The sequence below is a fragment of the Lithobates pipiens genome, unplaced genomic scaffold, assembly GCF_037356315.1.
Source record: "Lithobates pipiens isolate NorthernLeopardFrog02 unplaced genomic scaffold, aLitPip1_a1.2 Scaffold_22, whole genome shotgun sequence".
Taxonomy (NCBI): Eukaryota; Metazoa; Chordata; class Amphibia; order Anura; family Ranidae; genus Lithobates; species Lithobates pipiens.
The window spans coordinates 184,669,578-184,683,658 of NW_027507784.1; the positions used below are offsets into that span (position 1 = coordinate 184,669,578).

At 41.1% G+C, this 14,081-nt stretch overlaps 2 protein-coding genes across 3 annotated transcripts in view; one reads left to right on the forward strand and one right to left on the reverse strand.

The window, feature by feature from the left end:
* VPS16 (VPS16 core subunit of CORVET and HOPS complexes) overlaps positions 1 to 14,081 on the reverse strand; it is a 315,475-nt gene that overhangs the window by 281,056 nt on the left and 20,338 nt on the right. The gene's annotated exons all lie outside the window — the stretch shown is intronic.
* The window catches only part of RFTN2 (raftlin family member 2), a 133,686-nt gene continuing 125,651 nt past the window's right edge, over positions 6,047 to 14,081 (forward strand). Inside the window, exon 1 of one of the 2 annotated variants that reach the window (XM_077448720.1) lies at positions 6,047 to 6,463. In XM_077448720.1, coding sequence (XP_077304846.1) covers positions 6,325 to 6,463 — 139 coding nt within the window. In that variant the 5' untranslated portion in view covers positions 6,047 to 6,324. The remainder of the gene's footprint in view (positions 6,464 to 14,081) is intronic. The other variant, XM_077448721.1, reaches the window with a different exon arrangement.

A 14,081-nucleotide genomic window follows, 5' to 3' on the forward strand; every position in this document is an offset into this window, starting at 1 on the left:
AAGATTGATGGAGTTCTCCTCTCTTTTATTTAGGTTAGGAGGGTCCCTTTTCTGGCTAAATCAACACTTCAGCGCACACTCTCCCAGGGTGGACATGCCCTTACCAATTTTCAATTACCGTATTTATCGGCGTATAACACACACTTTTTCCCCTTTAAAATCAGGGGAAAATTGTGGGTGCGTGTTATCCGTCGATCCCCTGCCGATTGTGAGAGGAGGAGCAAGCGCTGCCGAGATACACATAGCGGACTATACTTGGTTAGGCTCGGCTCCAATCAGAGTCACGCCCAGTCCTGCCCTATGATGGACATAACACAGGGACTGGGCGTGACTGTGAGCGGTGCCGAGAGGAGCCGAGCCTAGCCGAGTACACTCGGCTATGTGTATCTCTGCGCTCAGCTCCGCTCACAGTCCCACCATTGGACCTGTGTTATGTCCATCATTGGGCAGGACTGGGTGGGACTGTGAGAGGTGCCAAGCCTAGCCGACTACACCGTGCTTTGTGTATGTTGGCGGCACTCGGCTCCTCTCTTCTTGCAATCAGCGGAGATCGCGCCAAATTTAAATAACAAGGCTGCAATGATACAAGGCTGCAATGACACAAGGCTGCCATGAAACCAGGCTGCAGTGACACCAGGCTGCAAAGACACTGGGCAAGGCTGCAGATGGGCACTGATAAGGCTGCATTGATGGGCATTTAAATGTAAGTTTCTTTCCTTAAACTTCCCTCCTAAAAGTTTTTCTCCTTAAGATTCCCTCCTAAACTTGGGGTGCGTGTTATACGCCGGCGCGTGTTATACGCTAATAAATATAGTATATTACTGGGCTGCAGTGCTGGTAACAGTCAGGTAGTGGTTCTCTCAGTCCAAATATAACCCTACAGTAACTCTTGAGGCTGTGCTATTGGGTTCCTAAAAGCTACCCTTAGTAATATGGTGTTTCCAAGGCCCTCAATCTCATACTCGGATTACTTGTTTTATGCCTGCCATGCTACAAGTTTGGCACCAAAGTATCGCACCAAATCTATGTTTTCACCACATATTGTCCTCTGGAGTAACCCCTCTCTCCCCATCTTCATAGACTGCCAGATCCCCACTTGTGGGCTGCCAAAGGGTTCATTGCCCTGAAAAATGTCATAGAGGGGAGAGAAAATGGTGGAATTTCCCGAATTGAAGTCTAAATTTCCCTGACCAACTGGATGTATTTTCAGTTTCTACAGTGACACGCAGGAACATCTCAATTCCTATTACCTTAGGCTCTGGAATCCAACCTTTTGGAGAGACCTTATCTCTTGGATGAGGTGAAAACTTTTGTCTGCTATATACAGTATCTCACAAAAGTGAGTGCACCCCTCACATTTTTGTAAATATTTTATTATATCTTTTCATGTGACAGCACTGAAGAAATTACACTTTGCTACAATGTAGTGAGTGTACAGCTTGTATAACAGTGTAAATTTGCTGTCCCCTCAAAATAACTCAACACACAGCCATCAATGTCCAAACTGCTGGCAACAAAAGCGAGCAAACTGCTAAATGTCCAAATTGGGCCCAATTAGCCATTTTCCCTCCCGGGTGTCATGTGCCTCGTTGGTGATAAAAGGTCTAAGGTGTGAATGGGAAACAGGTGTGTTAAATTTGGTGTTATCGCTCTCATACAGGTCACTTGAAGTTCAACATGGCACCTTATGGCAAAGAACTCTCTGAGAATCTGAAAAAAAAAATTGTTCCTCTACATAAAGTTGTATAGAGACTGGTAGCCTAATCGCCAACCAGGCTACCATGGAAATATGGGGGCAGTTTGGACGATTACAATAAAAGCAATACAGTAAATAATATAGGAAAATATAATTATAAAGATTACAGATATTTTATTGATGCCAAAGAACAAATCATCATTTACATATAAAAACATAATAGCGATACACATTATGTCACCAGTGAGTAGTCACAATAAAACAATTGATCAATCACAGGTGTCATTTCCTTGGCTAGTTTCGCGGACGCTTCATCAGGAGGTTATACATACTCCAGCAGGCCTCAAGCTCATAGTGCTACCACCTAATAAATGGTTCCCCCGCGGCCACTTGGGGGAGCTACGCAGTGTGATGACTGGAGTCTGATAATGTTGTTGAAAAAGTTAAAGAGGAACCCAGGAAGGGCAAACCCACTAGGGGAGATGATGCCAGTGTGTGGTCCCAGTATATAGCCATAAAGACCACAGGCCCAGAATGGAACCATGGTATAGCTTATCCACTCATGCCTGAGTCTCTAAGGGCTAACAGGAGCGCACAGTCCCAGGTACTCAGGATCAAAACACCAATCTTTATAATTATATTTTTGCTAGATTTACTGTATTGCTTTTATTGTACCGTAATAGTCAAAATTGTCCCCATATTTCCCTGGTTGGGGATTAGGCTCCCAGTTTCTATATTACTTGATTCCTGGATGATGGTACAAGTTCCTATATTCTTAATTTTGCTTTTTATCATGAGAGGCCACACTCATTTCTTATCTACATAAAGTTGGCCTTGACTATAAGAAGATTGCCAAGACCATACAACTGAGCTGCAGCACAATGGACAAGACCATACAGTGGTTTAACAGGACAGGTCCCACTCAGAACAGGCATCGCCATGGTTGACCAAGAAAGTTGAGCGCATGTGCTCAGCATCATATCCAGAGGTTGTCTTTAGAGTGATGCCAGCATTGCTGCAGAGGTTGAAGGGTTGGGGACCATACGCCACACATTGAATCTAATTGGTCTGCATGGCTGTCGTCCCAGAAGGAAGCCTCTTCTACAGATGATGCACATTAAAGCCAAACAGTTTGCTGAAGACAAGCAGACTAAGGGCATGGATTACTGGAACCATGTCCTGTGGTCTGATGAGACCAAGATAGACTTATTTGGTTCAGATGGTGTCAAGTGCAACCAGGTGAGGAGTACAAAGACAAGTGTGTCTTGCCTATAGTCAAGCATGGTGGTGGGATTGTCATGGTCTGGGGCTGCATGAGTGCTGCCAGCACTGGGTAGCTACAGTTCATTAAGGGAACCATGAATGCCAACATGTACTGTGACATACTGAAGCAGAGCATGATCCCCTCCCTTCAGAAACTGGCCCTCGGGCCAGTTTCCAACATGACAATGACCCCAAACACACCTCCAAGATGATCACTGCCTTGCTAAAGAAGCTAAGGGTAAAGGTGATGGACTGGTCAAGCATATCTCTAGACCTAATTGAGCATCTGTGGGATATCCGCAAACAGAAGGTGGAGGAGTGAAAGGTCTCTAACATCCACAAGCTCTGTGATGTCGTCATGGAAGAGGACTCCAGTGGCAACCTGTGAAGCTTTGGTGAACTCCATGCCCAAGTGGGTTAAGGCAGTGCTGGAAAATAGTGGCCACACAAAATATTGACACTTTGGGCCCAATTTGGACATTTACAATTAGGGGTGTACTCACTTTTGTTGCCAGCGTTTCAGATATTAATGGCTGTGTGTTGAGTTATTTTGAGAGGACAGCAAATTTACACTGTTATACAAGCTGTACACTCACTACTTTACATTATAGCAAAGTGTAATTTCTTCAGTGTTGTCTCATGAAAAGATATAATAAAATATTTACAAAAATGTGAGGGGTGTACTCGCTTTTGTGTATCACTTGCAGCCGAGACTAGATCCTTTTATGCTATTATTGGGGAAAGTTTATGATGTGGGGGCAAACTATACTAAATCGTTTTTTTTTTTTTTTTTTGCTGCATCTATGGAAAACTCTACATTATTGGAAGCTGACTGCCCTTCTATCCTAACAAACTGGTAAGCTACTATTACTAGAACTGTCCACAGAAGTTTGAGAAAATTTAGTCCTGAATACCTGAATAGATGCATGTAGTACTAGTGCAGTGGTGTAGTTTGTGGATGTCCTAGGCTTAATCCCCTCTGGACCCTGCATGGTATACCCCCTCCCCCCATTTTCACTTAATGTTATCTGTTATTTTATGAGTCTATTGAATACTTTCTGTTTCATACCTCGCCCCTGGGAACTGTTATGATGTATCTTTACCTTTTGATGCATTCTGAATTACATTGGTAATCATCTGTACCATCACTCAGGAATTTTCTTGAAGCCATGCTGCCCTAATATACACCGACTGTGCCTTAAGCCTCCTTTTTGGGCTACAATGTTTTTGATGTATATATGTATATATATATATATATGTATATATATAATGCTTTCTGCATTGTCCAATGATTTACTAAGTGAAACATGCAGTATTGTCTGTATATCTTGTTATACAAATTTTAAAAATGTTCTTCTGTAAAAATAACTAAATAAAAAAAAAAAGAGGTAAAACTTACCAGTTTCGTGCAACAAAATTGCACAGAAATGTGGCTTTTATTTTCTTCTAGCAGTGTTGTAGACTTCTCCCCCTCATTCGGATGCCTCCTGTAGGAAGCTAAGTGCTAAGGTGTCCCCAGCATTTCCCGCGCCAAGTTGTTCAAGTCCACAGACAAGCACAGCACCGGAAACTCACACTCACTGGCCCTCCTTACAGGCGTTTGGCTCCGCTGCCCTCAGTTTCCCCAGGAAATGAAGGGGTCAATGTCAGAGCCGATGGTGGTGACATGGATTCAGGTAAGTGTTTTGGGATAGGATGGGGTAGACAGGTAGCAGGGCTGTTTTTTAACTTAGTGCAGAGAATTTAATAGGGTAAAACATGTTTAGACTTTAGTACTACTTTTAAGCTTTGAAAATAAAAGCAAGAAGCTGATGGATTGCCGTGCACATCTACTTCAGATTCAGGCTGTTCCAGTCCAAATTTTCATTTTGCATATTTACAGTACAATGAACAATTGCTATGTGGCATCTAAGCACTGCTGATCTCTTGCAGCCTCTTTGCACTTACTACTTGTCTAAATGCATACAATCAGGCCATGGCTGGACTTCCTGATAGTGACAAAAGTGAACCATGTCTACATAATGTGATTGATTTAGTAGGCAAAAAGTCTGTGCAAGGGAATTTTCACCAGAGCTTAGTGTATGAAGTATTGCTCTGCTGACTTCCATCATCCAATCATGTGCAAGCAAAAATGTTTTTTTTAATACACCACATTCACAAAGCTTTGGGTAAATTTCCCCTGCATTGTGCAACTTCCCTTGCAATGTGAATAGCCTATTTGTTTTAGTAAATCAACCACAGACTTGTACTATAACAGCTACCTGCAGATCCCATCTAAAGCCCATGTGACAGTGTGACAACACTGGAACATTACTGAGACAGGGACATAGTGTTGTTAACTATAACAGGAAGTACCTGCAGAAGAATCTTATTGGTAGGATTGCCAAGTAATATTTTAATAAGAGCTGCAGTTCAAAACACCTGAAAAATTACTTTTGAAATGACATTTGCACCTTAAAGGTTATTTGAGGTTTTCGTGATTTGGTTTAAACATTGGAAACTGTAGTAACAGTAATTTTGCTGTAAACCTTGCTCCACATATTTATAGTGTTTACAGTAGTTTGTGTATATACTGGAATGTCAGCAATCTAGTTAAACACAATGGGGGTTATTTACTAAAGGCAAATCCACTTTGCACTGAAAGTGCACTTGGAAGTAAAGTCGCTGTAGATCCGAGGGGGACATGCAAGGAAAATAAAAAACAGCATTTTAACTTGCACATGATTGGATGATGAAATCTGCAGAGCTTCTACTAATTTCAGATCTACCCCTTAGGTTTAGAGAGACTGCACTTCCAAGTGCACTTTCAGTGCAAAGTGGATTTACCTTTCATAAATAACCCCCACTGTTTTCCCATTGAGAGTTCCAGGCACCTATGTTTACAAGAATCTTACTTTTGCAAAGATTTCAAAATCTGATATGACCAGCAACTGGTATGAGATCTCATCTGAAGCAGAAGAGCAGTGTCCCTTATGTGAGTAGCTCACCAAAAAGTGTTCTCCTTTATATGTCAGCTCCTAATTGCCTTCCCAACTGCTAGCCAGAAGGGGAGGATACATAGAAGGACAAAGGACTATTGGTGTCTGCTGCACAGAAAAAGGATAGGGGGCTGGCTGCAATTTGACGTGGCATGAAAAGTCTTCGCTAAACTCTTTTCAGTGTCTGTGTAGCTGTATCTTAGAGCTCTGCCCCACCGCCTGAATGGGAAATAGGGCAAGCCCATGCTTCCAAATATGAAGAGGCGTTATTCTCACAATCTAACATTTTCAACTATGGAAGATGAGTAGTGAGACACTGAAGAGCTTTGATTCAGATTGCCCATCTATATTTTCTTGTGTTAAAGTTTATTGAATGCAAACTTTGCCATGGGGTGTGGACTAAGGAAACTAGAAGATTCCGATGACAGCAGCCCTGGAAAAATTTTCTCAACATTAAAAAGGCCACAAGTAGAGACAAAAACCGACCTGGCCTATGAATATGTGTTACTGGATTTTTCTTTAGAAGGTATGTACATTTCAATACAATCATAATTTAAATGCTGCAGTTGTGTTACATATATTAACATTATAGTTTGTAAATTACAATCCCCTATTTAGTTTTCACTTTTCAGTGACAGTTGTACACAAATGCTTGTTGTGTTTTAATATGTTTTGAAATATATATGATAAATAATTAAATTTGTAATCTATTCTAAGAGGGGCACAATCAAGGTATTAATTTCTTGGTATTTATTATATTGTTTGCAATGGTTTGCGAAATATGAAATTCTATATTATATGCTACAATAATAAAAAGTTCTGTTTTTTTTTTTTTTTAACACAGAAATAATATACTGTTTTTCTATATCTGTGGCGCTAAACAGAACATTAGGAATTTTGTGATATTTTTTCACTTCTATACATCATAAAACATCCTAAGACAATTCTTAGCTACTATCACTACATAGAATATTTAAATACAAAGTCACTGCAAAGTAATTTATTGCAGTCTAACAGAACGGCTTAAGAATAAGCTGTGAAATATTGTGCATGGTTTAGGAACACGTACAGAAGTGACAGTGAAAAACACACTTTCTTCCCTCGCTTTTCACTTCTTTTTTATGCAAGGCATGCTTTGCGAGAGGCCTCTCGTCTCCAGGATGCCCAAGCAGCGCAGTGAAATACCAGATCACAAAGTTGGAATCACAAATAAACAAGGCCATATGGCTGCCCTCTGGGAACATAGGCCTCTCTGTTCTGTATACATTCTAAGACCTTCTATCCTGCCTTAACTGAAAATCCTAACTTTGTAGATTTACATACCCTGTACTTTCTAAAAATATTATATAATCAGCATCTCAAGCTATGATGATATAAGCATATTAAAAAAACTTGTTAAGGTACGCAAGTTGAAGTCCCTCTTATGTAGATACAGCTCACCATCAATTACATTGATTCAGTATTTTTTTATTTATTTTTTATATCTTTGTCTAATTGAATCTTCTGGACCTAAAGTGTAACCTAAGGTTACCTAATTTACATTCCCCATGCGTTCCTATTACCTAAACTGATGCTAAAAATGACTGTCTGCAGCCGTAGTTTTCCTGCGGCTCCAGGCACTCAAACACAGCAAGGGTGCTGTCAAAGGGTGATGTTCAGGAAGTCAATCAATGAATGTCTTTGCCTGAACAAAGGTCTTCCCCTTTGATGGCCCCACCAGATGATAGTCTTAGATTTGCTTTAGATTGATTATCAGTATTATAAATTTACATCAGTAACATCTTTGTTTTATAGCATGTTAAAACAGGCATTGTAAAGCATAAAACTAAGGTAATTTGCATACTAAAATGGAAGTAAAAAAACTGATTTAAATCCAAACAGGTCACTCTAAGATCACTTACTGTAGATTCACCCAGTGCCGATAGCTAAAAACTTTTGTTGGTTGGACCCAAGAAATTTTCACTGTTTTCCATTTACTTTGAAGTTCAGTGGTCTCTCATGATACCTGTCACCCTTTACCTCCACCCTCTTTCCCTTTTCTTACAGCCATTTTAATTGTGGTTTTATCATTTAGATCTATTTGTGTGTTGCCCCTACAAGGAAAAACAACAGGTTTACTGAAATGCCAACTGCTCCACTTGTCTATGTGTACAATTTTTCACTTCCCCCTCACCCCTTTTGGCCACCGTTAGAGAAAAGAGTGATACCTTTGTAAACTCCAAGTCACATCTTTTGATTGGCATAGTGCTGAGTACTCTCTCTCTGCCCACAGGTGGAGACACTGGGTACCTGAGCAGCCAAGCACCAGTGTGGTCTTGAGGGAAGTAAATAAGTGAGTCAGATGTCCCCAGTATTCAAAAGTACTGGGTATTTATATAAGATCCTGATGTCCTAATAAAGCAGAGTAGGAGAGAAGAGAGATTGAGTATGTGCTGCTGGTGTGGCCAATATTAGGCCTTGTTCAGATGTGTACTGCCCTTGTACTGCATGCAGTAGATGTTTTTTTTTTTGGTGTCTGCTTGGACACAGCCACATGTGAAAATGTGTCAAGCCATGCAGGAGAAGTGGTCTATAGTATATATCCATAGTTCCCAACTGTCCCTGATTTCGAGGGACTGTTCCTGATTTGGAACAGTCCCTCTGTCCCTCTTTCCTCCTCATTAGTCCCTCATTTTGGTCTGATCTATAGAGTTGTATATAAAATGCACTTTATATAAAAAGTGTCTCCCGGCGTTAAACTAAATTATACATTGCTGCATTTGTGAATGTCAAAAGCCAATATAAAGGAATAGTAGTGGTAAAAAAAGCACTTGTGGGCTTAACGTATAATTTTTTTTTTAAATCTCTCCTTTAAGGGGTCATGGCAGGGGGCGTGCCCTATGCCTACATATTTTTTCTGATAGGTGTCCCTCATTCCCATCTCAGAAAGTTGGGAGGTATTTATACCCACTTACATGGGCTGCCTGCATGCAGCTGGGGGAGGATGCAGATGGCAAAGCAAATGCCTCCTGCATATAGTACAGGTGCCGGTACCCCATCTTAAGTGGTCCTGTTACTTTCCATGGCTAAAGAACAGGTCAGAAATAGGCTTAATATCTATACAAAAGCGATGCAAGACCACAACAGTTGCTATTTTCTGAGCAGCTGATTGCTTCATTCTAGTTTTGTTCTGATCGCTTGAGTTGTTTGCTCACATATAAAAAAATTAGCTAACTTGCAATGTTTGCCAGTTACTAATGCTTATCACTTCTTTTTCAGTGGCATAAACAATCACAACTCTTCTGTGAATGGATATTGTTTATAATTATTTTCCCAATATCTCATAACCATATTAAAAGTCTGTGGAATTATTTACAAATTCTAAAAATCTGCCTGAAAGAACTGGCCAAAGTAATGTCTGAATAGAGCAAAACTGTTACATATCAAAAGTCTGTTTTTGCTGAAATTGCTGTACCACACATTTAACTGTGGAGACTGGGTACTTTGCATATTTTTGCCGACAGCAGGAATAGTTTGGATGTTTGTAGGCCCTTCCATGATCCTGGCCAATGAGCCTGCCTGGGAGAAAGTTGATCATCAGATGGATTTTCCTGGCCCATCATTTCTGTTTCCTCCACAAGACAACTGGCGCCTTCAGCTCTCCTCTCTCCCTATATAGGCATAGACGCAAACATGCAAGCTCCCAATGCAGACTTAAATGTTTGAAGACCAAGCTTTCATTAGCAAGCATGAACAACCTAATTTCAATTGATAACTTTACGCTGGGGAAGAGCTTGCAGTTTTGCATTGGCAAAAGTGTGTTACTAAAACATTCAGAAAATCTCCTTCCTTTTCCTGTTTGTTTATTCGTACCAGAGTCTGTGCATGAGTCCACTTGATATAAGGGTTCAAGATATTAATCGAAGGAACTTAAATACCTAAATTACTTTTTTAAAGAGTTTATAGAAATAAAGTCAAAGATACATATATATATATATATTTGATTTATAACCATTTCCCCCATCTGTTCGACAGTCTCTAGTCCTTTGTGTTGTACCGTCAGTTAGATGCTCCACAAAAGAAAAAAAATGTGTTTAGCATTGCCTTCTATACTGCTGCCATTTGCTACCCATTTGCCCCATAGCTACAGCTTCCAAGAAAAAAAGAAAATAATCTGTTTGCATGCTATAAGTTCCTTACATGATCAGTATTCACATTTTCCTTTATTTTCTTTTGGGCACATAGTGTATTGCATGACTTTTATAGAGTATGGGGAAGTAGACATCTGAGTAGCAGTCATTCAAACATAGGGAAAGAAGGGGGGTAAAGGAGGAGAGAGAGAAAAATTGGTATAGTGAGGAGGAAGGAAGGTTAGGGAGGGTTGAGCAGACTCCCACGTAACAGGCTGGGAAAATAGGGTTCCGGGGTGAGGGGTTAGCTATGAAATGTCAACATCGCCTTTAGGGAGTCAGAGGTAGAATATCCTATCCACATAAGCCAGAGGGTTTTAAATTTGTCGAAGGTGTCATTGTCTAGAGCTATCATTTCCTCTATGCGCATGATATTGTTGACCGCTGAGACCCAGGCGGATAGAGGTGGGGTGGTGGTGGTCTTTCAGAAGAGGGGGATAAGTTGTCTGGCAGCTGACAGAAAGAAGCATAGCAGGGTACTTTTCTGGGATGCTATGGAGCCAGGGAGCATTGATAATAGGACTATCTCTGGGAATGATATCGTTGGTCGATCATATAGGCTGCTGTGTATGGTGAAGACCCGAGACCAGAGTTGAAGGAATATATTTAAAGCAGACCTTCACTCTCCTCTGTCATCTGCGATCATGTTCCTCCTCCTCCTCACTGTTACACAATCGAATATGATATGAAACTTTTTTTTGGGGGGGGGGGGGGGGGTACCTTTTCTGTGGGACCTGGACCTGCACTTATAGGAGAGCCAGAAATGTTAGGAATCCAAGCAGAAATCAGTCTGTCTGAGTTTAATATCTGCCTTAAGCTTGTTTCACTCATCTTTAAAAGGAATAGCCTAGCATACCAATAGACAGGACCAGTATTACTATAGATAGAGTGCCAAATATGACTTGCAACCCTTTCAATATTTAATAACTGGCACAGGAGAAAAGATTACAATGCTATTTAAAGGGATGTTCCAGCCTTAACATTTTTTTTAACGTCAGCAGCTACAAACACTGTAGCTGCTGACTTTTAATAAGGACACTTACCTGTCCAGGGCACCTGCGATGTCAGCCCCCTGAGGCCAATACGTCCCTTGTATCGTGTCCTTGCGGCTTCATTGCCTGTTTCCTACTGCGCATGCGCGAGTCGCGCGGTGCTTTGTGAATGGCCCCGTTGTGTTCTGGGACACACACATGTCCCAGAAGGCAACGGGGCCGCTCGCCTGAAGAGGAGGAATCGCCACAGAATAGGAAGAGGCAGATTAGGAAGACTGCCTAGCAACAGGGGTTTCTAGCAAGTTAAAAAAATAATTCAAATGTTTATTTTTACTTTTTTTTTTAAAGAATATTAATGCTATTTTTATTTTTAGGGTGGCCCTCCACTTTAAGACTGAACTTGCAAAATAGGTATCCATTCCTACCTCCCCTGATATCCTTCTCTGCTTTATTCCTATTTAATTTTGTATGGTCATCCATAGCAATTTGATAATCAGGCAGATAAAAGGTGATTCATAAAACAGATAAATACATGATCAGATTGTAAAAGTATGCTTACTACTAGACTTGTATGGAGCTGTAATTACATTTATACTGAGTACAACATACAACATTGAACTGAAATTTGGTTATTGAACTAGAGGCAGACAATGAACTAAACCATTCAACTCCTTGATAGGAAACAGTAACTTCCTACAACGCAGACAATACTACACATCCGTCCTGTGTTATTCCTTCCTGTAAATTTTAAAGAATGCCATGCAAAGATACTATGCTGTGGTGATTACTATTACCCTTAAAGTTGTTGTAAGGGTTTATTTAAAATAACAAACCTATCATACTTACCTCCACTGAACAGGTTGTTTTGCACAGAGTGGCCCGAACATCCTCTTCTGGGGTCCCCCAGTGGCTCTCGCGGCTCCTCCCCACATTAGATAACCCTCTAGGAGAAGTGCTCTCCGGGGGGGGGGGGGGGGGGGTTACCTTGCGGGCACGCTCGCAAGTCCAGCATTCGACGTCCATAGCCGCCGAATGTATGACTCGGCCCAGAGTCATACATTAAGGTGAAAAAACATGAGGGTTTACAAACCCTTTATTTTTACAAGACCAACAAATCAGGGAAACTGGCATATTTTTAGTGACCACACAGTTTAAAGTGTATGCAAGACCTAATAATGAACTTCTCTTAATTGCTCCCTTTTGGTCTGTTAAATCTGAACTCCGGGATAAGCAAATATTTTCTAAATGTAAAAAGGCATGTGTATTCTTACCTGAATCTTGGTTTGTTTTGTATATTTCTTCCAGATTTGTGTAATAATCTAGCTTGAAACTTTGCCTCTATGCAAGAGCTTCCTGTAATAAAGACCGGTCACTGCCTGCTCTCTTTACACTGCAAGATGACTGGTTTTGTCTCTGCTCCCTCCTGTAGTTTTCTGCAGACAGCTTGTAGTGGGTGGGGCCTGCTGGGCAGCTCAGGACTCTTCTGTCTGCACAAGTAATCTACAGCATAGTCATGTCACTGCTACTTTTACAAGGTAATATCTGGGTTTGACATTTGGTGCTCAAAGTGGATTTTTTGTACCCTTTGAGGCTACTGAGTAATATATTTGTGGGTGGGGCCAAGTTAACATTACACCTACATTCTTTTAATGGGTACTGCCATCAGGCACCCAGTCTAAACTTTTGCTGTTGTGGGCCCAAAGAGAGTAATATAGGAACACACTCAAACAGCAAAATACTCACTTTGTGATTGCATTTCCCATACCCAGTCCACTTCATCCCACTCTCCCTGGCTTTACCAGGTGAATATTCTCCTATTCAGGTATAGGTCATTCATGGCAATAATAACAGAAATGAGTCCATGCTGCTTTTTGGTAACTTTACTTCATCTTGCAATGGCAGGAAGGAACACAAGAATCATTAAATCTAGTCGTGTTAGTCAGTGGTTGCCAATTGCAGGATATTCTTTCTTCCCATCTCCTTAGCTGAGCCCATCTAGACCCAGCCGGGGAAAGTTTTTTAAGGCTGGCCATACATTATACAATTTTCTTGTACAATTCTCCTTTAGACTTACCAAAACCATATAATAGGAGGTCAGAACTATTTCAATGTATGAAATTAGGCAGGCCCTTGCACTGCATAGTTGAAGGTAAATTTAAATGAAATTTAATAAGAAAATTGTATCATGTATGGCCAACTTAAACCGAGTTCTTTGTCCTAAAATACAGGGCACCACAAGTTTCCACTGAAGCTACACTGGAACTCCCTCTCCTTCAGTCCTTACTAGGACATAATGCCCAGCCTACTCCACTCGCCACTTTTTTTATACACTAGGGGAAGAGTAGCACCTACAGAAGGAACAGTGAAATGCTGGCCTCATGACCCAGGAACCGGTATGACCCATAACTCCATGTAGCCTCCTAACTCCCTGTAGCCTTTAGTAACATTTACATTTTTAAACAAGATCCGGAGGGCAGAGAAGATTGCAAAATATTCTGAGCTTAGTCAGGGCCAGATTAAGAACTTCGTGGGCCTGGTGCTGAAGATTTTTGTGGGGCCTTTTATAAACAATAAATAAATAAAAATGCAAACTATTTTTGTTATAACAAATTAAATTAGAGAGAGAGAGGGAGAAAGGGGATGAAAGAGGTGTGAGGGGTAAGGGAGGGAGGATGAGAGAAAGGGGGGGATGGGAGAGAGAGGATGCATATGAGCATGTGTGGGAATGACATCAAAGCAGCCTGGCCAAGGCAAGTGTCCGAAGGCACAGAACCCAGAAGGAAGACCGGGTGAAGATGGAAGTGCTCGGGCTCCGCCAGATTGATCACAGCACAGCACTGGAGGGCTCAGTCTGACAGGTAAGTGTACCCTAATGTGCTAATATGCTGGGCATAATTGTACATTGTGGCATAACCTACCCCAGGACCTCTAAAAAGTAGTAATGTTAGAAAAGTTTACTACCGCTTTAATATCACAGGCGCCT